Source organism: Somniosus microcephalus, chromosome 15 (genome assembly GCF_052327205.1).
Source record: "Somniosus microcephalus isolate GS21.2 chromosome 15, FLI_Smic_1.0, whole genome shotgun sequence".
In the NCBI taxonomy this organism is placed as follows: domain Eukaryota; kingdom Metazoa; phylum Chordata; class Chondrichthyes; order Squaliformes; family Somniosidae; genus Somniosus; species Somniosus microcephalus.
The window spans coordinates 3329125-3355470 of record NC_141001.1 but is presented as its reverse complement, the minus strand read 5'-3'; the positions used below and the strand labels follow the sequence as shown (position 1 = coordinate 3355470).

General features: G+C 49.1%; 1 protein-coding gene across 1 annotated transcript in view; it reads right to left on the bottom strand.

The window, feature by feature from the left end:
• Window positions 1-21075, bottom strand: part of LOC147106503 (protein kinase C and casein kinase II substrate protein 3-like) — a 35770-nt gene extending 14695 nt beyond the window's left edge. The window contains 5 exon segments of the mRNA XM_086007462.1: window positions 7958-8078; window positions 9315-9490; window positions 19607-19762; window positions 20775-20828; window positions 20830-21075. Coding sequence (XP_085863588.1) covers window positions 7958-8078; window positions 9315-9490; window positions 19607-19762; window positions 20775-20828; window positions 20830-20970 — 648 coding nt within the window. The 5' untranslated portion in view covers window positions 20971-21075.
• Between the last annotated feature and the right edge of the window lie 5271 nt (window positions 21076-26346).

Here is a 26346-nt window from a genome sequence, read left to right as displayed (position 1 = left end):
CGGGGGCGGGGGGGTGGGGGCAAGTGACCAGAGTCGGGGGAGGGGGCAAGTGACCAGAGTCGGGGGAGGGGGGGTGGGGGCGAGTGACCAGAGTCGGGGGGGGGGGGGGGGGCAAGTGACCAGAGTCGGGGGGGGGGGGGGGGCAAGTGACCAGAGTCGGGGGGGGGGTGGGGGCAAGTGACCAGAGTTTGGGGGGGGGGGGGGGTTGACCAGAACCAGAAAAGTAAAAGCCCATGGGACCCAGGGAAAGTGGCAATTTGGATCCAAAATTGGCTCAGTGGCAGGAAGCAAAGGGTAATGGTCGACGGAAGGCTGTTTCCAGTGGGGTCCCACAGGGCTCACCACTTGGTCCCTTGCTTTTTGTGGTACTACAGACCCCCAAACAGTGAGAGGGAGCTAGAAGAACAAATATGTAGACAAATTTCTGAGAAGTGCAAAAACTATAGGGCAGTAATAGTAGGGGATTTCAACTACCCCAATATTAACTGGGATAAAATTAGTGTGAAGTGTATAGAAGATGCGGAATTCCTAAAATGCATCCAGGAGAACTTTTTTAGCCAGTATATAGCAAGCCCAACAAGGGAGGGGGCGGTTCTGGACTTAGTTTTATGGAATGAAGCTGGGCAGGTAGAAGGTGTATCAGTGGGAGAGCATTTTGGTGCTCGTGACCATAATTCAATTAGATTTAAGGTAGTTATGGAAAATGACGAGGATAGACCAGGAATAAAAATTCTAAATTGGGGAAAAGCAAATTTTGCTAAGCTCAGTGGGGATTTAGCCATAGTGAACAGGAAACAGCTACTTGAAGGTAAATCAGTGTCAGAGCAGTGGGAGGCATTCAAGGAGGAGATCCGGAGGGTTCAGACCAAACAAGTGCCCTTAAAGAATCTCGAGCCCCTGGATGTCTAGAGACATGCAGGGTAGGATAAAGAAAAAAAGGGAGGCGTATGACAGATACCGAGGGCTAAATACTGCAGAATCTTTAGAGGACTACAGAAAGTGCAGGGGTGCAATTAAAGATGATATTAGGAAAGCAAAGAGAGCATGAAAATTCTTGGCAAGTAAAATCAAGGAAAACCCAGAGATGTTTTATAAATATATTAAGAGTAAGAGGATAACTAAAGGGTAGGGCCTATTAGAGATCATGGGGGTAATCTGTGTGTGGAGGCGGGAGATGTCGGTAGGGTTCTTAATGAATACTTTGCATCTGTTTTCACAAAGGAGAGGGGCGAAGCAGACATTGCTATCGGGGGGGGGGGGGGTGCGGGGGGGGAGGAGTGTGAAATATTAAGCGAAGCAAAAGAGGAAATAGCAGAGGCCCTGACCTTCATTTTTCAATCCTCTCTGGCTTCAGGTGTGGTGCCGGAGGACTGGAGGACTGCTAATGTGGTGCCGTTGTTTAAAAAGGGAGAAAAGGGTAGACCGAGTAATTACAGGCCAGTCAGCCTAACCTCGGTGGTGGGAAAATTATTGGAAAGAATTCTGAAGAATCATAGAAAGTTACTGCACGGAAGGAGGCCATTTCGGCCCATCGTGTTACTGCACGGAAGGAGGCCATTTCGGCCCATCGTGTCCGCGCCGGCCAACAAAGAGCTCTCCAGCCTAATCCCACTTCCCAGCTCTTGGTCCGTAGCCCTGCAGGTTAGAGCATCCCAAGGGCACATCCAAGTACTTTTTAAATGTGGTTCGGGTTCCTGCCTCTACCACCCTGTCAGGCAGTGAGTTCCAGACCCCCACAACCCTCTGGGTGAAGAAATTTCCCCTCAAATCCCCTCTAAACCTTCCACCAATTACTTTAAATCTGTGCCCTCTGGTTTTTGACCCCTCTGCTAAGGGAAATGGGTCCTTTCTATCAACTTTATCCAGGCCCCTCATAATTTTATACACCTCAATAAGGTCTCCCCTCAGCCTCCTCTGTTCCAAGGAAAACAGACCCAGCCTATCCAGTCTCTCCTCATAGCTAAGATTCTCTACTCCCAGCAACATCCTTGTAAATCTCCTCTGTACCCTCTCTAGTGCGATCACATCTTTCCTGTAATGTGGTGACCAGAACTGCACGCAGTACTCTAGCTGAGACCTAACTAGTGTTTTATACAGTTGAAGCATAACCCCCCTGCTCTTGTATTCTATGCCACGGCTAATAAAGGCAAGCATTCCGTATGCCTTCTTAACCACCTTATCTACCTGGCCTGCTACCTTCAGGGATCTGTGGACATGCACTCCCAAGGTCCCTTTGTCCCTTATCCTATCCTGAAGGACAGGATAAATCTTCATTTAGAAAGAGATGGATTAATCAAGGACAGTCAGCACGAATTTGTTAAGAGGTCGTGTCTGACAAACTTGATTGAGTTTTCTGAGGAGGTAACAAGGAGGGTAGATGAGGGTAGTGCGTTAGATGTAGTGTATATGGACTTTAGCAAGGCTTTTGATAAGGTTCCACATGGCAGACTGGTCACGAAGTTAAAAGCCCATGGGATCCAGAGCAAAGTGGTTCGGAGACAGGAAGCAGAGGGTAATGGTCGAAGGGTGTATTTGTGACTGGAAGGCTGTTTCCAGTGGGGTTCCACAGGGCTCAGTACTCGGTCCTTTGCTTTTTGTGGTATATATCAATGATCTAGACTTGAATATAGGGGGTATGATTAAGAAGTTTGCAGATGATACTAAACTCGGCTGTGTGGTTGATACTGAAGAAGGAAGCTGTAGACTGCGGGAAGATATCAATAAATTGGTCAGGTGGGCAGAACAGTGGCGAATGGAATTCAATCCAGAGAAGTGTGAGGTAATGCATTTGGGGAGGGCTAACAAGGAAAGGGAATACACATTAAATGGTAGGACACTGAGTAGTGTAGAGGAACAAAGGGACCTTGGAGTGCATGTCCACAGATCCCTGAAGGTAGCAGGCCAGGTAGATAAGGTGGTTAAGGAGGGATACGGAATGCTTGCCTTTATTAGCAGTGGCATAGAATACAAGAGCAGAGGGGTTATGCTTCAACTGTATAAAACACTAGTTAGGTCTCAGCTAGAGTACTGCGTGCAGTTCTGGTCACCACATTACAGGAAAGATGTGATTGCACTAGAGAGGGTACAGAGGAGATTTACAAGGATGTTGCTGGGAGTAGAGAATCTTAGCTATGAGGAAAGACTGGATAGGCTGGGTCTGTTTTCCTTGGAACAGAGGAGGCTGAGGGGAGACCTTATTGAGGTGTATAAAATTATGAGGGGCCTGGATAAAGTGGATAGAAAGGACCGATTTCCCAAAGCAGGGGGCACAGATTTAAAGTAATTGGTGGAAGGTTTAGAGGGGGTTTGAGGAGAAATTTCTTCACCCAGAGGGTTGTGGGGGTCTGGAACTCACTGCCTGAAAGGGTGGGAGAGGCAGGAACCCTAACCACATTTAAATGTGCACTTGGGATGCTGTAACCTGCAGGGCTACGGACCAAGAGCTGGGAAGTGGGATTAGGCTGGAGAGCTCTTTGTTGGCCGGCACAGACACGATGGGCCGAATGGCCTCCTTCCGTGCAGTAACTTTCTATGATTCTATATCATCAATGATTTAGACTTCAATGTAAGGGGCATGATTAAGAAGTTTGCAGATGTTACAAAAATTGGCCGTGTGGTTGATAGTGAGGAAGAAAGCTGTCGACTGCAGGAAGATAGCAAAGGACTGGTCAGATGGGCAGAACAGTGGCAAATGGAATTCAACCTGGAGAAGTGTGAGATAATGCCTTTGGGGAGAAAAAAAGACTTGCATTTATATAGCGCCTTTCACATCGTCTCAAAGCACTTTACAGCCAATTAAGTACTTTTGAAGTGGAGTCACCGTTGTAATGTAGGAAACGCGGCAGCCAATTTGTGCACAGCAAGCTCCCACAAACAGCAATGTGAAAATGACCAGTTAATCTGTTTTAATGATGTTAGTTGAGGGATAGATACTGGCCAGGACACCGGGATAACTCCCCTGGTCTTCTTCGAAATAGTGCCATGGGATCTTTTACATCCACCTGAGATAGCAGACGGGGCCTCGGTTTAATGTCTCATCTGAAAGACGGCACCTCCGACAGTGCAGCACTCCCTTAACACTGCACTGGAGTGTCAGCCTAGCTTTTGTGCTCAAGTCTCTGGAGTGGGACCTGAACCCACAACCTTCTGACTCAGAGGCAAGTGTGCGGCCCACTGAGCCACAGCTGATACTAACAGAGGGCTAACAAGGCAAGGGAATACACAATAAATGGTAGGATACTGAGAAGTGTCAAAGAACAGAAGGACCTTGGCGTGCATATCCACAAGAAGGTCGCAAGAAGGCAAAGGGATGCTTTCCTTTATTAGCCGAGGCATAGAATATAAGAGCAGGGTGGTTAGGCTAGTACGATAGCAAAATACTGCGGATGCTGGAAATCCGAAACAACAGAAAATGCTGGAAAAACTCAGGTCAGGCAACATCCGTGGAGAGAGAAATAGAGTCAACGTTTCAGGTCGAAACCCTTCGTCAGGAGGTTATGCTAGAACTGTATAAAACACTAGTTAGGCCTCAGCTAGAGTACTGCGTGCAGTTCTGGTCACCACATTACAGGAAGGATGTGATTGCACTAGAGAGGGTGCAGAGGAGATTTACAAGGATGTTGCCTGGGCTGGGGAATTTTAGCTATGAGAAAAGATTGGATAGGCTGGAGTTGTTTTCTTTGGAACAGGGGAAGCGGAGGGGAGACTTAATTGAGGTGTATAAAATTATGAGGGCTTAGATCGAGTGGATAGGAAGGACCTATTTCCCGTAGTATAGGGATCGATACCCAGGGGGCAGAGATGAAAAGTAATTGGAAGGATTAGTGGGGAGTTGAGGAGAATTTCTTTCACCCAGAGGGTGGTGGGGTTCTGGAACGCACTGCCTGACAGGGTGGGAGAGGCAGAAATCCTCATTGCATTTAAAATGTACTTTGATATGCACTTGAAATGCCGTGGCCCACAGGGTACGGACCTAGAGCTGGAAAGTGGGATTAGGCTGGATAGTTCTTTCTCGGCTGACACAGATACAATGGGCTGTATGGTCTCCTTCTGTGCCATAAACTTCTATGATTCTATGATTCACTACCCCACTCTCTTATAGCCCCGTATCAATCCAAACTAATCCCACTGCCCCACTCTCTCCCCATCGCCCTGACTCAATCCAAACTAATCCCACTGCCCAGCTCTCTCCCCATAGCCCTGACTCAATCCAAACTAATCCCACTGCCCCGCTCTCCCCATAGCCCTGTATCAATCCCAAACTAACCCCACTGCCCCGCTCTCTCCCCATAGCCCTGTATCAATCCCAAACTAATCCCACTGCCCCGCTCTCTCCCCATCGCCCTGTATCAATCCAAACTAATCCCACTGCCCCACTCTCTCCCCATCGCCCTGTATCAATCCAAACTAATCCCACTGCCCCGCTCTCCCCATAGCCCTGACTCAATCCCAAACTAATCCCACTGCCCCGCTCTCCCCATAGCCCTGTATCAATCCCAAACTAATCCCACTGCCCCGCTCTCTCCCCATCGCCCTGTATCAATCCCAAACTAACCCCACTGCCCCACTCTCTCCCCATAGCCCTGACTCAATCCAAACTAATCCCACTGCCCAGCTCTCTCCCCATAGCCCTGACTCAATCCAAACTAATCCCACTGCCCCGCTCTCCCCATAGCCCTGTATCAATCCCAAACTAATCCCACTGCCCCACTCTCTCCCCATAGACCTGTATCAATCCCAAACTAATCCCACTGCCCCGCTCTCCCCATAGCCCTGTATCAATCCCAAACTAATCCCACTGCCCAGCTCTCTCCCCATAGCCCTGACTCAATCCAAACTAATCCCACTGCCCCGCTCTCCCCATAGCCCTGACTCAATCCAAACTAATCCCACTGCCCCGCTCTCCCCATAGCCCTGTATCAATCCCAAACTAATCCCACTGCCCCGCTCTCTCCCCATAGACCTGTATCAATCCCAAACTAATCCCACTGCCCCACTCTCACCCCATAGCCCTGACTCAATCCCAAACTAATCCCACTGCCCCGCTCTCTCCCCATAGACCTGCATCAATCCCAAACTAATCCCACTGCCCCGCGCTCTCCCCATAGCCCTGTATCAATCCCAAACTAATCCCACTGCCCCGCTCTCTCCCCATAGACCTGTATCAATCCCAAACTAATCCCACTGCCCCACTCTCTCCCCATAGCCCTGACCCAATCCCAAACTAATCCCACTGCCCCGCTCTCTCCCCATCGCCCTGTATCAATCCCAAACTAATCCCAGTGCCCCACTCTCTCCCCATAGCCCTTTATCAATCCCAACTAATCCCACTGCCCCGCTCTCTCCCCATAGCCCTGTATCTATCCCAAACTAATCCCACTGCCTCGCTCTCTCTCCATAGCCCGGTATCAATCCCAAACTAATCCCTCTACCCCGCTCTCTCTCCATAGCCCTGTATCAATCCCAAACTAATCCCACTGCCCCGCTCTCTCTCCATAGCCCGGTATCAATCCCAAACTAATCCCACTGTCCCGCTCTCTCCCCATCGCCCTGTATCAATCCCAAACTATTCCCACTGCCTCGCTCTCTCTCCATAGCCCTGTATCAATCCCAAACTAATCCCACTGCCCCGCTCTCTCTCCATAGCCCTGTATCAATCCCAAACTAATCCCACTGCCCCGCTCTCTCCCCATAGCCCTGTATCAATCCCCAAACTAATCCCACTGCCCCGCTCTCTGCCCATAGCCCTGTATCAATCCCAAACTAATCCCACTGCCCCGCTCTCTGCCCATAGCCCTGTATCAATCCCCAAACTAATCCCACTGCCCCGCTCTCTCTCCATAGCCCTGTATCAATCCCCAAACTAATCCCACTGCCCCGCTCTCTCTCCATAGCCCTGTATCAATCCCAAACTAATCCCACTGCCCCACTCTCTCCCCATAGCCCTGTATCAATCCCCAAACTAATCCCACTGCCCCGCTCTCTCTCCATAGCCCTGTATCAATCCCAAACTAATCCCACTGCCCCGCTCTCTCTCCATAGCCCTGTATCAATCCCCAAACTAATCCCACTGCCCCGCTCTCTCTCCATAGCCCTGTATCAATCCCAAACTAATCCCACTGCCCCGCTCTCTGCCCATAGCCCTGTATCTTCCTCTGCTTCAAATATTTATCCACTTGTCCCTCAAAGGTTTTAATGGCCCCTGCCTGAACCGCTCACTCTGGTGAAGCATTCCGTGCTCCAGCAAGGTTGTGTAAAGATACGTACAATAGCAAAATACTGCAGATGCTGGAAATCCGAAACAACAGAAAATGCTGGAAAAACTCAGCATGCCAGGCAACATCCGTGGAGAGAAATTAGAGTCAACGTTTCGGGTGAACCCTTTGTCAAGACTAAAGACCCCGTTGCCTGGCCTGCTGAGTTTTTCCAGCATTTTCTGTTGTTATTTTGTGTAAAGACACGTTTTCCATCGTCTCTCCTCATGCTTTGAATTGTAAATCGATGACAACCTCAACCACAGAAAATTCCCTATGCATTCTTTCGATTCTCTGTATAATTTAAAAAACACCGATTAAATTTCATCTTAGCCTCGTCACCGCCAGTGGAAATAGTCCCATTATCTCGAGTGTCTCCTCATAATTTGGATTTCCAGTCCTATAGTAACAATTTATGAAGGTCGGGGCAGTTGGAGCGGCGGGGGGGGGGGGGGGGGGGGCGCAGTGGGGGGAGGGAAGGTAAGTTGGCCACAGGGCCTGGTTCCACACGCCACCCGCCCCCCACCCACCCTACCCAACACTAGCTGCTGGAGACGGAGGGGTGATAGTGTCGGGCAGACATGGGCTAACCACAGTGGAAGGAAGCAGGACAGTAGGAGCCAGCCAGTGCCTCTCCTCACAGCACCTGCACAGGTTAAGTGACAGACTTGGTCAATGAGAGGTGGGGTGCAGCAGCCACTCACCTCAAACTGCGGCCAGCTCATTGGCATGCCGGGACCATGCGTGTTCTGCCACCACCGCAAGTCCTCCTGGTCATTGGCTGAGGCAATGGCCTGGTACAGGTCCCTATAGACGATGCGGAAACTGCAACGGGACCAGGGCACAGCATTAGTTAAAACGTGATCGCTCCTTCCTCCAGTCCCATAGGAACAGGAGGAGGCCATTCAGCCCCTCAAGCCTGCTCCACCATTCAATGAGTTCATGGCTGATCTGCGACCTAACTCCATCTCCCTGCCTTTGGCCCATATCCCTGCCTTTGGCCCATATCCCTTCATACCTTTGGTTAACAAAAAGCTATCACTCTCATATTTAAAATTAACAATTGATCTCGCATCAATTGCCGTTTGCGGAAGAGAGTTCCAAACTTCTACCATCCTTTGTGTGTAGAAGTGTTTCCTAATTTCACTCCTGAAAGGTCTGGCTCTAATTTTTAGGCTATGCCCCAACCCCAGAAACCCCAACCAGCGGAAATAGTTTCTCTCTATCTACTCCCGTTAATATCTTGAAAACTTCGATCAGAGCACCCCTTAATCTTCTAAATTCCAGGGAATACAACCCGGCAGGAGGAGCCTCAAGACTAGGCCCCATCCTGGAACGAGTATGCCGAGTATTGCATGACTCATCGACAGTTGGCAGGAGAGCGGCCAACCTCCCAACACCACTGGCTTGTCTGTCAGGGTTCAAACTATTCACGTCCGTGTTATTGAGTTGCCAGAGTGTTACAGTGATGATGGTCCAAGCTGCAGAAGAAGGGCGTGACCAAGACCATTTTCCACACTGTTGGCAGGACATTCAACCCTGGGAAGCATCACAAGCGAGCCCCATCCTGTCCTTCACTCGACACCCAGACACGAGCACTCTTTCCAGCAGGGGTTACTGGATAGTGATCAGGAACTCTGGCTCATTTTATTTTCTCGTTGCCCCACCCTCCAACCCCCATTCCACCCACGCCAACCCAACCCAGGAGCAGAGGCCAATTGTAGCCCTCCTACCCCTGGCCTGGACCAGCCCAACTCACTGTGAGGACTGACCCAGGCAGGACCTGGGGCCCTGTGCTCTGTAATGGTTCAGCACCACACTAGGCCATTGGAGTGCCTGGCTACAAACTCCATCATAACGCTCATTAGTAGGCTCCAGATACTCAGTCCAGAGCCTCACCCCACCCTGCACCTTAACCCCAGGGCTTAGGCCTCTGGTGAGTTTTTGAAGGGCCTTGACAGAGCAGTCAACTCCCCTGACACTGTCTCTTTGCTCCCACCCCATCCCTCGCCCACCCTCACCCCTCCCCTGTCCCTCTCTCCCATGGGGCATGTTTCTCACCTGTCGTAGTTGGAGAGGTCGAGGTGTTTGTGAAAGTCCAACAGGACCTCCTTGAAGAATTTGAGGCGCTTCCTCTCGGCGTCCTGACAGCTGTCAAACACCTGCTCCATGTCCTCCATGTACTTGGGGTTGTACTTGTTCAGCTCCTCCAGAGCTTTCTCGTATCGCTCTCGGCCCTGCACACAAACAGCAAATAGTGGAGAACCAAAGGTCTGGTGAGAATGAGGAACTTAAAGAAATTAGTATTAGTAAAGAAATAGCACTGGAGAAATCAATGGGACTAAAAGCCGACAAATCCCCTGGACCTGATGGCCTACAGCCGAGGGTTCTAAACTCCCGCTATTCAAGAAAGGAAGGGGTGATAACAAGGAACTATAGGTCAGTTAGCCTGTCATCAGTAATAGGGAAAATGCTAGAATCTTATTAGGGACATGGTAACAGGGCACTTAGAAAATCATACTCGGATTGGGCAGAGTCAACATGGATTTATGAAAGGGAAATCATGTTTGACTAAATCTGAGTTTTTTGAGGTTGTAACTAGCAGAATAGATAAGGGGGAACCAGTGGATGTGGTGTGTAGTGTATGTACTTTGCAGAAGGAACTATATTCTGCAGCCCCTGTATACTGCAGTACCAGTAGTGACCACCCCTGTATATAAGCCTGTGTAGTAACTTTGCACAGTAGTTCCAGTTTGTCTCCACTCAGTAAAGACCTGTTATAACCAACTCCTGCAGTCCGTGTCTCAATTACACACGGACATAATACTGGCGACGAGCAGATCCGAACTTACCTACAGTCTGCACCACCTCATGGGGATCCATCCCTGAAGCGAAGTTGTCAGAGGTCGCGGCCAGAAGGAAGAAAGAAAAAAAAAAATATATAAAACAAACAGAAGAAACGGGCGTCGACCGTGGGCAACCGCCTCTGATTCATCGGAGTTGAAGATTTGCAGGAGAGGCTGTCAAGAGCGGGGCTTGGTTATCCTGTCGATGGTGTTCCAGCTAATCGGGCTGGTGGCAGGTAGTACACTGATCCTTCCTGGGCTGCGGCGGGCTAGAGCTCGATCAGGTGGCTTTTCAACGGGGCCGAGCAGCGTTGTCGGGAAGAGGAGAGAGAGAGAGAGAGAGAGAGGGTGGAGCACACAGGGCGCGGCCGGTGCTACGAAGCCGGGCAGCGTACAGACCCGAGAAGAGGGAGGAAAGTGTCCCGCAGGGTTGCTCCGACGACAGGGAAATAAAAGAAATTAGAAGCGCAGAAAGCCGCGAGGAGCTGCAGTTTGCCACGGGGAGAGCGGCATTAGCATCAGCACGGGGGGAAGTGCGCGAAGACCATAGGGCGTTGCCATCAAGGCATAAAACGCCAGCAACAGCGCTAGCAGCGGCGGAGAAGACGGAAAGCGCCATTTTGTTAAATCGGGGAAGAAGGCGCCATCTTAGATTTCCAAGATGCCGAAGACTGGCAATATCACTGCCTTTGATAATGCAATAGAAGACTGGACCACGTATGTGGAAAGAGTCGAAGTATATTGCGAGGCAAACGAAGTAGCCGATGAGAAAAAGGCATCGATACTACTAAACTTAATGGGCGCAAGAACGTACGGCCTATTGCGGAACCTGATTACTCCAGCCAAACCGATGGCGAAGAGTTTTAACGAAATTGTTGATATCCTACAGGAACACCTAAATCCTACACCGCTGCTGATAGCAGAAAGATTTAAATTCCACAGGAGAAATCAGCATAAAGATGAGAGCAATGCTGATTACCTTACAGAACTACGCAAGCTATCAAAGCACTGCCAGTTCAGAACAGGACTGGCAGATACCCTACGGGACAAATTTGTCTGTGGACTCCTGAGTGAAGGAACCCAAAAGAGGTTACTCTCAGAGAAAGAGCTGATGCTAGATAAGGCTTTCAGCGTGGCAGTATCGTACGAAGCAGCAGCAAGGGGAGCTGCGGAAATACAGCAAAAGCCACAGGAATACGGCACCCACGAAATGACACGGGGATTTGAAAAATGTTATCGCTGCGGCAGAACAACCCATGACCAGGAGGACTGCTGGTCCAAGGACAAAATATGCAGGCAATGCAGAAAGATGGGACACATTGCACGAGTTTGCAGGTCTGGGAAGAAGACTAATGACAACAAAAAGGCTACTAAGGAACAGTACAGGAAAGTACAAAAGATGACGGACAGTAGTTCCGAAGACCAGATGAGCGATAGTGAATCCGGGAACAAGAGACTAAGCTGTCTCAAACTTTACAACGTAATCGCAAAAGAGGATCACCGAACCATTTGGGTCACCCTCACGATAGCAGGGTCCCAAGTCAAAATGGAATTGGATACAGGATCAGCCCTGACCGTCATGAATCGACGAGACTACGAGCGGCTATTCTCACACATACCCTTGAAAGAGACATCCATTGTCTTGAAGCCGTATACGGGGCAAAAAGTATACCCCAGAAGGAAAATAAGGGTGCCTGTCGAATACAACGGCAAGGAAATACAGAAATTGTATCTGTACATACTGCAAGATGGTGGACCACCGTTATTGGGACGTGAATGGATCAGAAAGATAAGTTTAGACTGGCACTCCATTCAGGCACTGACGGTGGCTGGTAAAAAGGATGACGACGTCACACCTGGACGATTGTCAAAAATCTTAGCTAACGCCAAAGAGGTATTTCAACAAGAACTGGGAATTCTTAAAGGCGTAACCGCCTCGATAAAAATAGAAGAGAATGCAATTCCCAAGTTTTTCAAAGCAAGACCGGTACCATATGCAATTCGCCCAGCCGTCGAGGCAGAGCTGGAGAATCTGGAGAATGCAGGCGTGTTATCTAAGGTAGACTGGAGCGAGTGGGCAACACCCATCGTTCCTGTCATGAAGAAAACGTTAAACAATAAGTCTGAGGAGCCAAGGAAGGTTCGCATCTGTGGGGACTTCAAGGTGACGGTGAACCCAGTCCTTCACACAGTACAATATCCTCTCCCGAGGATAGAAGATATTTTCGCCTCACTATCTGGAGGGAAGCGTTTTACAAAAATTGACCTAGCACAAGCATATTTGCAGATGGAGGTTGAAGAATCCTCTAGGAAGTATCTCATGATAAACACTCACAAAGGTCTTTACCAGTATAATCGACTGGTATTTGGAGTAGCATCAGCTCCAGCGATATGGCAAAGAGCGATGGAACAAGTCCTGCAAGGGATTCCGGGGACTCAGTGTTACTTGGACGACATCTTAGTGACAGGTGAAGATGACAGTGAACACCTTGCCAACCTAGAGCAGGTGCTCACTAGACTAAGAGAACATGGGCTACGAGCCAATCGCCAAGTGCGAGTTTTTTAAGAAACAGATATCGTATTGTGGCCACGTGATTGATGAAGAGGGGTTACATAAGTCGCCTGAAAATGTGTCGCAACTGAGGTCATTCCTCGGATTGGTGAATTACTACCATAAGTTTTTGTCGAATTTGTCCACAATTCTGCACCCACTGAACGCCCTACTACAAACTGGAGTAGCATGGAAATGGAGCGATGAATGTAAGTGGGCCTTTCAGAAGAGTAAAGACCTAATCACTTCAAGAGAAGTATTGGCTCACTACAACCCATCACTACCGATAAGACTGGCGTGTGGTGCGTCTCCCTATGGCATTGGGGCGGTACTGTCACATAAATTCCTTGATGGTTCAGAGAGGCTGATAGCTTTTGCGTCACGCTCGTTAACTTCAGCCGAGCGTAACTACGCCCAGATTGACAGAGAGGCCCTCAGCCTGGTGTGGGGGGTGAAGAAGTTCAATCACTACCTGCACGGTCAGAAATTTACTCTACTAACTGATCATCAACCTCTTGTCTCCATTTTCAACCCTCAGAAGGGCGTCCCGATAATGACAGCACAACGGCTACAGAGGTGGTCCCTTTTCCTAGGGGCACACCAATATGACATCGAGTACAAAGGAACTAAACAGCATGGGAATGCTGATGGATTGTCGCGCCTACCGTTGCCGACGGTGGAAGAAGCACCTGCAGTGGATCCAGTGGAGATATTCCACTCGACCATAGTCGAATGTCTCCCTGTGACGAATGCAAACATAGAAAAGGAAACACGAAATGACCCGACACTCTCCAGGGTCTATGATTTAACGGTGAAGGGATGGCCAGCACAAGGCGAACCACTGTTGCCAGCATTCTCGCCGAGAAGAGAACAGCTATCAGTGTGCAGAGGAACCTTGATGTGTGGATCCAGAGTAGTAATTCCACCCAAATTGAAGGATAGAGTGCTCAATGAGCTTCATGAGGGTCATCTGGGAGGGGTAAAAATGAAGAACTTAGCCAGAGCATTTGTGTGGTGGCCGGGAATCGATAGAGAAATTGAACAGATGACCAAGAGCTGTACAGGATGCCAGAAGGTCCAAAACGCCCCACCACAAGCCCCTCTGCATCCATGGGAGTGGCCCTCATCTCCATGGCAAAGGGTGCACATTTATTTTGCTGGTCCATTTATGGACTCGATGTTTTTAATTGCAGTGGATGCACATTCAAAGTGGCCAGAGGTAATAAAAATGTCCTCAACCACCACAGAAAAAACCATCACAGTCTTACGAACCATATTCGCCAGAAATGGGCTGCCTGAACAGATTTGCTCCGACAATGGACCAGAGTTTGTGTCTGAAGAGTTCCAGAGGTTCTTAAAGAACAATGGTGTTAAGCATTACACATCCGCCCCATATCATCCAGCCACCAATGGATTGGCTGAGAGGTTCGTTCAAACAGTCAAGAAGGCTATCAAGGCAATGTGTAATGAAGACATACCCCTACAACACAAGGTGGATAACTTCTTGTTTGCCTACCGGAATGCGACACATGCGGTTACCAACCAAACTCCAGCCATGATGTTCTTCAATCGAAGACTAAGATGCCGCTTGGATTTGGTTAAGCCAAACATCAGAAGAGATGTGGAGAACAGGCAGTTTCAGAATATGAATGAAAGGCCGACCAGGAGTTTTAAGATAGGTCAACCAATTTTGGCCCGGGACTACCGCACTGAGAAATGGCAGCCAGGAACGATCTGTACACGGCAAGGACCTCTCATGTATACCGTGGACGTTGGAGAGAGCATTGTAAGACGCCATGCTGACCAGATTCTAGAGTCACTGGAAAACGTCAATTCCACACCACGATCCGATACACCTGGTGATGAAACCGAAGTACCAATTGCATCTACCTCAGAATCGGTGATATTGGAAGCAGACGAACCAAACAACGACGTTGATCCCGAATCAACTTTGCCAGAAGAACCTGATACCCCAAAGAGGCGTTATCCAGACAGAATCAGGAAGCCTCCTCAAAGACTGAACTTATAATTGCTTAACTTCAGCTAATGTATCTAGCAACTGTAATTGTAAATATGTTATTTCATTATTAATCGAATGTTATGTACTGTTTATCTAAAAGGGGAGGAATTGTAGTGTATGTACTTTGCAGAAGGAACTATATTCTGCAGCCCCTGTATACTGCAGTACCAGTAGTGACCACCCCTGTATATAAGCCTGTGTAGTAACTTTGCATAGTTAGTTCCAGTTTGTCTCCACTCAGTAAAGACCTGTTATAACCAACTCCTGCAGTCCGTGTCTCAATTACACACGGACATAATATGGTGTATTTGGATTTTCAAAAAGCATTCGATAAGGTGCCGCACAAGAGGTTATTACACAAAATTAGGGCTCATGGGATTAGGGGTAATATACTAGCATGGATGGAGGAATAAACGGGTCATTTTCGGGTTGGCAGGCTGTAACTGGTGGGGTACCAGAAGGATCAGTGCTTGGGCCTCAGCTATTCACAATCTACATCAATGATTTAGATGATAGGACAGAGTGTAAAATATCCAAGTTTGCTGACAATACAAAGCTGGGTGGGAAAGTAAGCTGTGAGGAGGATACAAAGAGGCTGCAAAGGGATATAGACTGGTTAAGTAAGTGGGTAAGAACATGGCAGATGGAATATAATGTGGAGAAATGTGATGTTATCCACTTTGTTGGAAAAATAGAAAAGCAGGGTATTTTTTAAATGGTGAGAGATTGGGAAATGTTGGTGTTCAGAGGGACCTGGGTGTCCTTGTACACAAATCACTGAAAGTTAACATGCAGGTACAGCAAGCAACTAGGAAAGCAAATAGTGTGTTAGCCAGGGCAGCACGGTGGCATAGTGGTTAGCACTGTTGCCTCACAGCGCCAGGAACCCGGGTTCGAATCCGGCCTCGGGTGACTGTCTGTGTGGAGTTTGCACATTCTCTCCTTGTTTGCGTGGGTTTCCTCCGGGTGCTCCGGTTTCCTCCCACAGTCCAAAGATGTGCGGGTTAGGTTGATTGGCTATGATAAATTGACCCTTAGTGTTAGGGGGATTAAATACGTGGGGTTACAGGGATAGGGTGGGATATGTGTTGGTGTAGGGGTTACGGGGATCGGGTGGGATATGTGTCGGTGCAGGCTCGATGGGCCGAAATGGCCTCTATCTGCACTGTGGGGTTTCTGTGATTCTTAGAAAAGGATTGGAGTATAAGAGTAAAGACGTCTTACTGCAATTATATAGGGCCCTAGTAAGACCACACCTGGACTATTATGTAGTTTTGGATATACTTGCCATAGAGGGAGTGCAACGAAGGTTCACCAGACTGGTTCCTGGGATGGGGGGATTGTCCTATGAGGAGAGATTGAGTAGACGAGGCCTATATTGTCTAGAGTTTAGAAGAATGAGAGGTGATCTCATTGAAAAGTATAAAATTCTTACAGGGATCGACAGGGTAGATGCAGGGAGGATGTTTCCTCTGGCTGGGGTGTCTGGAACCAGGGGTCACAGTCTCAGAATATGGGGTTGGCCATTTAGGACTGAGAGGAGGAGAAATTTCTTCACTCACTCAGAGGGTTGTAAATCTTTTGACATTTTTTTTATTCGTTCATGGGATGTGGGCGTCGCTGGCAAGGCCAGCATTTATTGCCCATCCCGAATTGTCCTCGAGAAGCTGGTGGTAAGTCGCCGCCTTGAAGACAACTGAATGGCTCGCTAGGTCATTTCAAAGGGTGGTGGGTCTGGAGTCACGCGTAGGCCAGACCGGGTAAGGACGGCAGATTTCCTTCCCTAAAAGACATTAGTAAACCAAATGGGTTTTTACAACAATCGATAGTTCCATGGTCACCATTACTGAGACTAGCTTTTTATTCCAGATTTATTTCATTAAGCTGTGGTGGAGATTGAACTCATGTGTCTGGATCATTAGTTCAGGCCTCAGGTCCAGTAAAATGATCACTCTGCACCGTTCCCCTCTCTACCCCAGAGAGCTGTGGTGGCTCACTCGTTGAGTTTATTCAAGGCCGAGATTGAGAGATTTTTGGTGGAGTGAAGGTAGGTGGTTAGTATGAACTTAATGAATGGGGGAGAAGGCTCGATGGGCCGAAAGACCTACTCTTGTTCCTATTTCTTATGTTATGTTCAAACAGCAGCTGCGTTACAGCTCATTCCCTCACCTCTAACCCCCAACCTTCACTGTCCTCTCACCTCTAACCCCCAGCCTTCACTCTGTCCTCTCACCTCTAACCCCCAGCATTCACTGTCCTCTCACCTCTAACCCCCAGCATTCACTGTCCTCTCACCTCTAACCCCCAGCCTTCACTGTCCTCTCACCTCTAACCCCCAGCCTTCACTCTGTCCTCTCACCTCTAACCCCCAGCATTCACTGTCCTCTCAAATTCAATTCAATTCAATTCGCTTTATTGGCATGACAAGTTACATCTTATGTTGCCAAAGCATCAGAAAACATTCATGTTTGATCACAAAAATACAGATCTATCCATACAGTGTATAAACAGATATATCCCTGAGTGTATAAATATATACTTTCATATAATTTATATATACTCTTTTCTTATATTTACTGGTTGTCCCTCTGTTTATGGCAAGCTGTAACATAGTGTGCCGCTAGTGTTATGCAATTTCTCTCATTCAAATTTCTGAATTCCGGGCATATTTTTGTGAATTTTGGGTAGAAATTCTCCCTTATGCCCTGATATTTTCTACAAGCTGTGAGGAAGTGCATCTCTGTCTCCACCACTCCCTGACTGCAGTGAGAGCATATCCTGTCCTCTCTTGGTAGCCGGGTCTGTCTGTGTCTACCTTTTTCGATCGCCAGGTTATGTTCACTAAGTCTGTACATTGTCAAAGTTTTTCTCAGTTTGCTATCCTTTACCATGGTCAGGTAATCAGCCATGTTGTATTGTCTGTTTAGGGCCAAGTAGCAATTGAGTTTGCTTTGGGTTTTTGTTGTTTCTGCCCAATATGACAGATATTTTTCCTTTTGCTTAGCGACGATTGTGTTGGGTCGAATTCTTTGTGTTACGCTGTCACTGTCCTGGGGCTGGTTATTGTTAGTAGTGTTAGTAGTTACTTCACTGAGTCCCAGGACTAGTTGACTGAGGGTATTCTTCTTTATGGTCCTCTCTTGGCATTTCAGGGCTTCGTAGTGATAGCATTGGGGGTTGCTCATTTCTAGGTGTTTCCAAAATTTGGTGGCTCTTTTTTGGATAGTGATTATTAATGGATATTGACCTAGTTCTGCCCTGCATGCATTGTTTACGGTTTTCCTTTGAGTCCGGAGGATACTTTTACAGAATTCTGCATGTAGGATCTCAATTGGGTGTTTGTCCCATTTTGCAAATTCTTGTTGTGTTAGCGGTCCCCACACCTCACTGCCATAGAGTGCAATTGGTTCAATTACTGATTTGAAAATTTTGAGCCAAATGCTAATTGGGATTTCTATTTGGATTGATTTTTTAATGGCATAGAAAGCCCTTCTTGCTTTCTCTTTCAGTTCATTCACAGCCAGTTTGAAATTTCCCGTAGAACTGATTTTTAAGCCCAAGTATGTGTAGTTAGTGGTTTGTTCAATTTTGGTTGTTCCTAGTGTGAAATTTATTTTGGGTCCCTGATGTCTGGATCTTTGCTGGAACACAAGGACTTTGGTTTTTTGGGGATTTATTGTCATGGCCCAAGTCTGACAGTATGACTCCAGTATGGCAGTATGACTCTCACCTCTAACCCCCAGCATTCACTGTCCTCTCACCTCTAACCCCCAGCATTCACTGTCCTCTCACCTCTAACCCCCAGCATTCACTGTCCTCTCACCTCTAACCCCCAACCTTCACTCTGTCCTCTCACCTCTAACCCCCAGCATTCACTGTCCACTCACCTCTAACCCCCAGCCTTCATTCTGTCCTCTCACCTCTAACCCCCAGCATTCACTCTGTCCTCTCACCTCTAACCCCCAGCATTCACTCTGTCCTCTCACCTCTAACCCCCAGCATTCACTCTGTCCTCTCACCTCTAACCCCCAGGCCTGGCCCCACCAGTACATCACCTTAGTGTCAGCCTCTCATTCAAAAGGTCATGGGTTCAAGTCCCCCTCCAGAGACTGAGGGAGCGCCGCACTGTCGGAGGGTCAGTACTGAGGGAGTGCTGCACTGTCGGAGGGGCAGTACTGAGGGAGTGCCGCACTGTCGGAGGGGAAGTACTGAGGGAGCGCTGCACTGTCGGAGGGGCAGTACTGAGGGAGCGCTGCACTGTCGGAGGGGCAGTACTGAGGGAGTGCTGCACTGTCGGAGGGGCAGTACTGAGGGAGCCCTGCACTGTCGGAGGGGCAGTACTGAGGGAGCGCTGCACTGTCGGAGGGGAAGTACTGAGGGAGCGCTGCACTGTCGGAGGGGCAGTACTGAGGGAGCGCTGCACTGTCGGAGGGGCAGTACTGAGGGAGCGCTGCACTGTCGGAGGGTCAGTACTGAGGGAGTGCTGCACAGTCGGAGGTGCTATTCTTTGGACGATACCTTAAACCGAGGTCTCATCTGCCCTCTCATTGAGTGTAAGAGTCCATGGTACTATTGGAAGATGAGCAGGCGAGTTCTCCCAGGTGTCCTGGCCCAAAGTTATCCCTCAAGCAACATCATTGGAACAGATGATCTGGTCAGTCCCACAGGGCTGTTTGTGGGATCTTGCTGACGCGTTTAATACATTACAACACTTCAAAAGTACTTCAGTGGCTTTGGGACCCCTTGAGCTGGTGAAAAGTGCAGTATGAATGTAGGTCTTTCGTTCTACAATTGGTGTCCCATTAGACATTCTGTGGGGGATTTTTGAGGGATTTACCACACAGTTGTTCACTGGTCACCAACACTGACCCCCCCCCCCCCACACCGCCCCCCCCCCACACAGCTGCCCTGCTCCTCGGCCCAGTGTTACTCTGACCTTCTCCACTTCCTGTGAGCTTCTCTCCACGCGCTCCTGCAGCTTGCGCAGCTGATCCAGTGACATGGATTGGTCGGCTCTGCCATTGGTCTCGCGGTTCTGTGCTGTCCGCTCTTCCTTGCGAGCACCATGGTAAGTCCGTTTGGCCACCTCCACCTGAGGCAATGATGGTTACACCGTCAGCAGACCATAGCAAACCCTGTACACCAGCAACCACGGGCCCTTAGGCCTGTAAACTCTGCCATGGGCTGGACTGGAAGCTGACCAACTCAGGAGCGGCAATGCCCACTGTCCAGCCCCTCAGGAGCGGCAATGCCCAGTGTCCAGCCCCTCAGGAGCGGCAATGCCCAGTGTCCAGCCCCTCAGGAGCGGCAATGCCCAGTGTCCAGCCCCTCAGGAGTGGCAATGCCCACTGTCCAGCCCCTCAGGAGCAGCAATGCCCACTGTCCAGCCCCTCAGGAGCAGCAATGCCCCACTGTCCAGCCCCTCAGGAGCGGCAATGCCCAGTGTCCAGCCCCTCAGGAGCGGCAATGCCCAGTGTCCAGCCCCTCAGGAGTGGCAATGCCCACTGTCCAGCCCCTCAGGAGCGGCAATGCCCACTGTCCAGCCCCCTCAGGAGCAGCAATGCCCACTGTCCAGCCCCACAGGAGCGGCAATGCCCACTGTCCAGCCCCTCAGGAGTGGCAATGCCCACTGTCCAGCCCCTCAGGAGCAGCAATGCCCACTGTCCAGCCCCTGAGTGGCAATGCCCACTGTCCAGCCCCTCAGGAGCAGCAATGCCCACTGTCCAGCCCCTCAGGAGTGGCAATGCCCACTGTCCAGCCCCTCAGGAGCGGCAATGCCACTGTCCAGCCCCTCAGGAGCCTTAGGTGGGCTGGCGAGGATCTAAAGCTCTCTTGCCCAGGTAGTCTTGCTGTGAGTCTCATGGCTGTCAAACTGCCCACCTATCCTACAGCAAGTCAAGCAAAACCCATTCCCACATCCCACTGAGAGGGGGAACCGAGAAACCAGCCCACCCACCAGTGAGAGGGGGCATTGAGGGTTTGGAATGTGATGCTTTGCCCCCCACTCGTGCCCCCGCCCCCCACGACCCCAATGGTTGTCCCGACGCTGTGACCAAACCCCAGTGACTCAGAGTCTGTGGCCCACATCATCCTAGACACCTCACCTCCTTCAGCTTTTTGACCCAGGGTTTCTGTGCCTTGCAGAACTCATCTTCCACCCTCTCTGGTCTCTCTGAATCCTCCGATCATCTGCCTGTGGAAAGCCTCCTTCTGCCACTGCTTCACTTTCTCACTGTCCGCACCAGACAAGTGGCTCCGCACCTCAAGGTGAAGCTCGCTCAGCCGGTCCGCAGCCGTCATGAAGGCATGCCAGGCTTTCTCCAGTGTGCCGTACTGTGCTCCTGGAAAGGAGAGACTTGGAGAGTGAGAGAGTGAGGAAGGGAGCGGGGGGCGGGGAGCGAGGCAGAGGGCGAGACAGAGGGCGGCACACAGCGAGGGAGAGATCCTTCTTGAGCATTCAGGACCCGCCCCATATCCCACCCCCTGGACTGTGTGCTGTTCAAGGACCCCCCTCCCACCACTGCCCTGCCCGGGATAGCAATGAGCTCCACCTCTACAGGAGTCCCCACAAAATAACTTGAGAGTCTGAGGTGTTGCACTGTCGGAGGGGCAGTACTGAGGGAGCGCTGCACTGTCGGAGGGGCAGTACTGAGGGAGCGCTGCACTGTCGGAGGGGCAGTACTGAGGGAGCGCTGCACTGTCGGAGGGGCAGTACTGAGGGAGCGCTGCACTGTCGGAGGGGCAGTACTGAGGGAGCGCTGCACTGTCGGAGGGGCAGTACTGAGGGAGCGCTGCACTGTCGGAGGGGCAGTACTGAGGGAGCGCTGCACTGTCAGAGGGGCAGTACTGAGGGAGCGCTGCACTGTCGGAGGGGCAGTACTGAGGGAGCACTGCACTGTCGGAGGGGCAGTACTGAGGGAGCGCTGCACTGTCGGAGGGGCAGTACTGAGGGAGCACTGCACTGTCGGAGGGGCAGTACTGAGGGAGGCGCTGCACTGTCGGAGGGGCAGTACTGAGGGAGCACGGCACTGTCGGAGGGGCAGTACTGAGGGAGAGCTGTACTGTCGGAGGGGCAGTACTGAGGGAGAGCTGTACTGTCGGAGGGGCAGTACTGAGGGAGCACGGCACTGTCGGAGGGGCAGTACTGAGGGAGAGCTGTACTGTCGGAGGGGCAGTACTGAGGGAGCGCTGCACTGTCGGAGGGGCAGTACTGAGGGAGCACGGCACTGTCGGAGGGGCAGTACTGAGGAGAGCTGTACTGTCGGAGGGGCAGTACTGAGGGAGAGCTGTACTGTCGGAGGGGCAGTACTGAGGGAGTGCTGCACTGTCGGAGGGGCAGTACTGAGGGAGTGCTGCACTGTCGGAAGGGCTGTACTGAGGAAATGCTGCACTGTCGGAGGGGCAGTACTGAGGGAGTGCTGCACTGTCGGAAGGGCTGTACTGAGGAAATGCTGCACTGTCGGAGGGGCAGTACTGAGGGAGTGCTGCACTGTCGGAGGGGCAGTACTGAGGGAGCGCTGCACTGTCGGAGGGGCAGTACTGAGGGAGCGCTGCACTGTCGGAGGGGCAGTGCTGAGGGAGTGCTGCACTGTCGGAGGGCAGTACTGCGGGGAGTGCTGTCCTGCTAGAGATGCCGTCTTTCGGATGAGACGTTAGCTGTGAAGAGCTTTGTGACGTCCTGAGGTGGTGAAAGGTGCTGGAGAAATTAAATTTCCTTAAATATCTGAGTGATAGCAGCAGCTGGGCAGTGGTGGCACGACCATCAGCGTGTAAGCACTGCTGCTCTGAGAGAGAGAGAGAGACAGAGAGAGAGAGAGACAGAGAGACAGAGAGAGAGAGACAGAGAGAGAGAGAGAGAGACAGAGAGAGAGAGACAGAGACAGAGACAGAGAGAGAGAGAGAGAGAGAGAGAGGAGAGACAGAGAGAGAGAGGAGACAGAGAGAGAGAGACAGAGAGAGAGAGACAGAGAGAGAGAGACAGAGAGAGAGAGAGAGACAGAGAGAGAGAGAGAGAGAGACAGAGAGAGAGAGAGAGAGAGAGAGACAGAGAGAGAGAGAGACAGAGGGAGAGAGACACAGAGAGAGAGAGACAGAGAGAGAGAGAGACAGAGAGAGAGAGAGACAGAGAGAGAGAGAGACAGAGAGAGAGAGACAGAGAGAGAGAGAGACAGAGAGAGACTCTATATGGCACGAAGGGCTCTATTATAAACTTCTTCAGTGTGGGAATAGGGGGCAAAGTCTATGACCTTATTAAATCAATGTATCTGAAAAACAAATGCGGGGGTCAAAATTGGAGAACCAACGCACCGATTTCTTCTCTCACCCAGAGAAGAGGCGTCCGGCAGGGCTGCAATTTGAGCCCGACCCTGTTCAACATATACATAAATGAATTAGCAGGACATGCTGGAGCAAAGCGAGTCAACCAGGTCTCCGTCTCCTGGATGGAAAAGTGAAGTCCCCTGTTCTATGCGGAACGACCTGGTTTTCTGCTGTCTCCCACAGAACAGGGATTACAGCAACAACTAGACCTACTCGACAAATACTGCCAAAATTGGGCTCTAACAGTAAATCTAAAGAAAACCAACATCATGATTTTTCAGAAAAGACCCAGATGTCAGGAAAACAAATACCAGTTTACCCTCAGTGATACCACTATAGGACACACTATGAGCTACACCTACCTTGGTCTAACTATTACAGCATCAGGGAGCTTCAGCATAGCAGTGAATGCACTAAAAGAAAAAGCCCGAAGAGCCTATATGCAATAAAAGAAAATTCTACAACATCCAAATCCCAATCAAAATCTGGCTCAAAATTTTTGACAGCATAATCCTGCCCATTGCACTGTACGGTAGTGAAGTATGGGGCCCGCTAAATCACCAAAGCTACACATAAATGGGAAAAAACACACAATAGAAGGCCCTACATGCAGAATTCTGCCGAAGCATCCTTCGCACCCAAAGAAAAACGCCAACAAATGCATTGCAGAGCCGAACTAGGCAGATACCCACTGATAATAAACATCCAAAAACGAGCACTAAACTTCCTAAATCACCTCAAATCTAGCTCCCAGACACCCTTCATTTCAAAGCCTTTCAGACCCAGAGCTAAACCCAGAAAAGAGTCCCCTGAGTCAGCTGCTACTGAAACTAAGTACCCAGCCGGACCCTGACCAGCCCCAGACCAACACAGCCGTCCAAACACCAATCCGAGTGAACCAAATCATCAAACAATGCAAAGAAACCTACCTGGAACATTGGAACAAATAACGAAAGCCAAAGCAGATTAGAATGTTACCGGGCCCTAAAAAGAGAATATAACTGGCAGACTATCTCTCGACCATCAGAGACACAAAACAGAGACAGACCCTCACCAAGTACAGACTAAGCGACCACCAACTGAAATTGAAAAAAGGCAGATACAAGAAATCCTGGCAGCCTAGAGAGAATAGAATATGCGATCAATATCTGGCCGGCGAGGTTTGAAACAGAGATGCATTTCCTCCTAAAATGCGAAAAATTCAACACATCAAGAAACATATTATTCAACAAGCTAAGCCAAACAACCCCAGATTTCAAGGAATTGGATGACATGTCAAAATTGAGATTAGTCCTAGGAGAAGGAGACAGACCATACCTTGGGGGCCAAATATGTAACAACATGTCACAACCTGAGGACTGTTTAAAATTAAGACTGTTTAAAATTAATATTGAACGTACCAAATGAAGTAGAAAGACTGTTTAAAATTAATATTGTTTAAAAAGTAATATTGTATGTACCCAACAATGTCAAATCGATTGACACCTACAGAATGTTGGAAAACTGTACCTTTTTGCTATGTAAGCTTTGGCAATATGGTTCTCTGTAAACTTTCATGCCAATAAAGCATTGGAATTGGAATTGGAATTGGAGAGACAGCGAGAGAGAGAGAGAGAGAGAGAGAGAGAGACAGAGAGAGAGAGGAGAGGAGAGAGAGAGAGAGAGACAGAGTGAGAGAGAGAGACAGAGTGAGAGAGAGTGAGAGAGAGAGAGAGAGAGACAGAGAGAGGTCGGCTTTTACAGCTGCCTCATGGAAGATCATATTATATCATCTATGGCCATGTTTACACCATCTCTGGTGATCTCATATAGATTTTCTTTAAATTTTGATATTTTACTTGTGAGATCAGGTGAATTTAGTGCTGTGATGAATTTATCTCCACTGTCTGGGGCCTGACCCCAGACCCCCCTCTAGACCACAGACTGTAGACGAAGAACTGAGAAAGATCAGGACGATGTTAAGCACCTGATTGGAAAGCCGGAGAGGAATGCACTAAATTATTAATATTGTTATTTTATCATTGCTATTACTATTATTAGATAGCAGTATGTGCATGCCTCATGAAATTTATACTAAATCGTCATTTAGCATTATAGAAACTAGTGTTTTCACACTCGTCCCACAAAATAGGTCCATTTTATTTCGTTTTTGAACTATATAAATGCGTTCTTTCCACATAAGCTGCTGGAATATCCAGGGTCTCCGCTCCTCAACTTTTGGGATGAAGAGTACAGACCCTGAATTCCTAAAAGCTATAAAGACATTGATATAATTGTGTTAACAGAAACATGGTGCCAAAAGGACATGCCGACCCACTGTCCTCCAATGTACCATGAAATCATTGTGCCCTCAGTAAAGAACACTAAGACACGCAAGGCAAGAACCTCCGGGGAATCTTGGTGTGGTATAAAAGGAGAACTGGACAAACACATCTCACCAATAAAACAGGGAAAATCACATGTATGGCTAAAATTAGATAAAAATATAGAATAACAAAAAAAAATGTCCACTTATGTGCGATCTACATACCTCCAATAGAATCGCCATATTTTGAAGAGGAGTTATTTTGATACTCCCACATGGAAATCAGCCATTTCCAGGCCAAAGGAAAGGTGCTACTATGTGGGGACCTAAATGCAAGGACCGGATGTGAACCTGACTTCATAGACCCACAGGGCAACAACCATGTGTTTGGCCAGACCCCTTTATATGTCACACCAGCCATCGCAAATCGGAACAACCTTGACTGTGAAATAAATAAAAGCGGTAGGGAGGTAGTGCAACTCTGCCGAGCCTTAGGCCTGTACATAGTTAACGTAGGTTCAGAGGGGACTCCTTAGGGAGACTCACATATTCCTCAACTCTTGGGTCTAGTGTGGTGGATTATACAATCACTGACCTGGACCCCTGCGATATCAACGCATTCACTGTCAGGCAGCAATCCCCCCTCTCAGACCATAACCAAATAAATGTGTACCTTAAACTTTTCTGCCCAAACTACAGACACAAAAAAGGAACCCAGTAAGCTACATAAAATAAACCAGACATACAGATGGGCCCCAGACAGTGGAGATAAATTCATCACAGCACTATATTCACCTGATCTCACAAGTAAATATCAAAATTTAAAGAAAATCTATATGAGATCACCAGAGATGGTGTAAACATGGCCATAGATGATATAAATATGATCTTCCATGAGGCAGCTGTAAAAGCCGACCTTGTGAAACAGAAGAGGAAACGCTACAAAAGACAAAATAAAAATGAGAAATGGTTTGACCACGAATGCAAAAATGCCAGAAAAGACCTGAGAAAAATATCAAACCAAAAGCATCGCCAACCAAACAATCCAGACC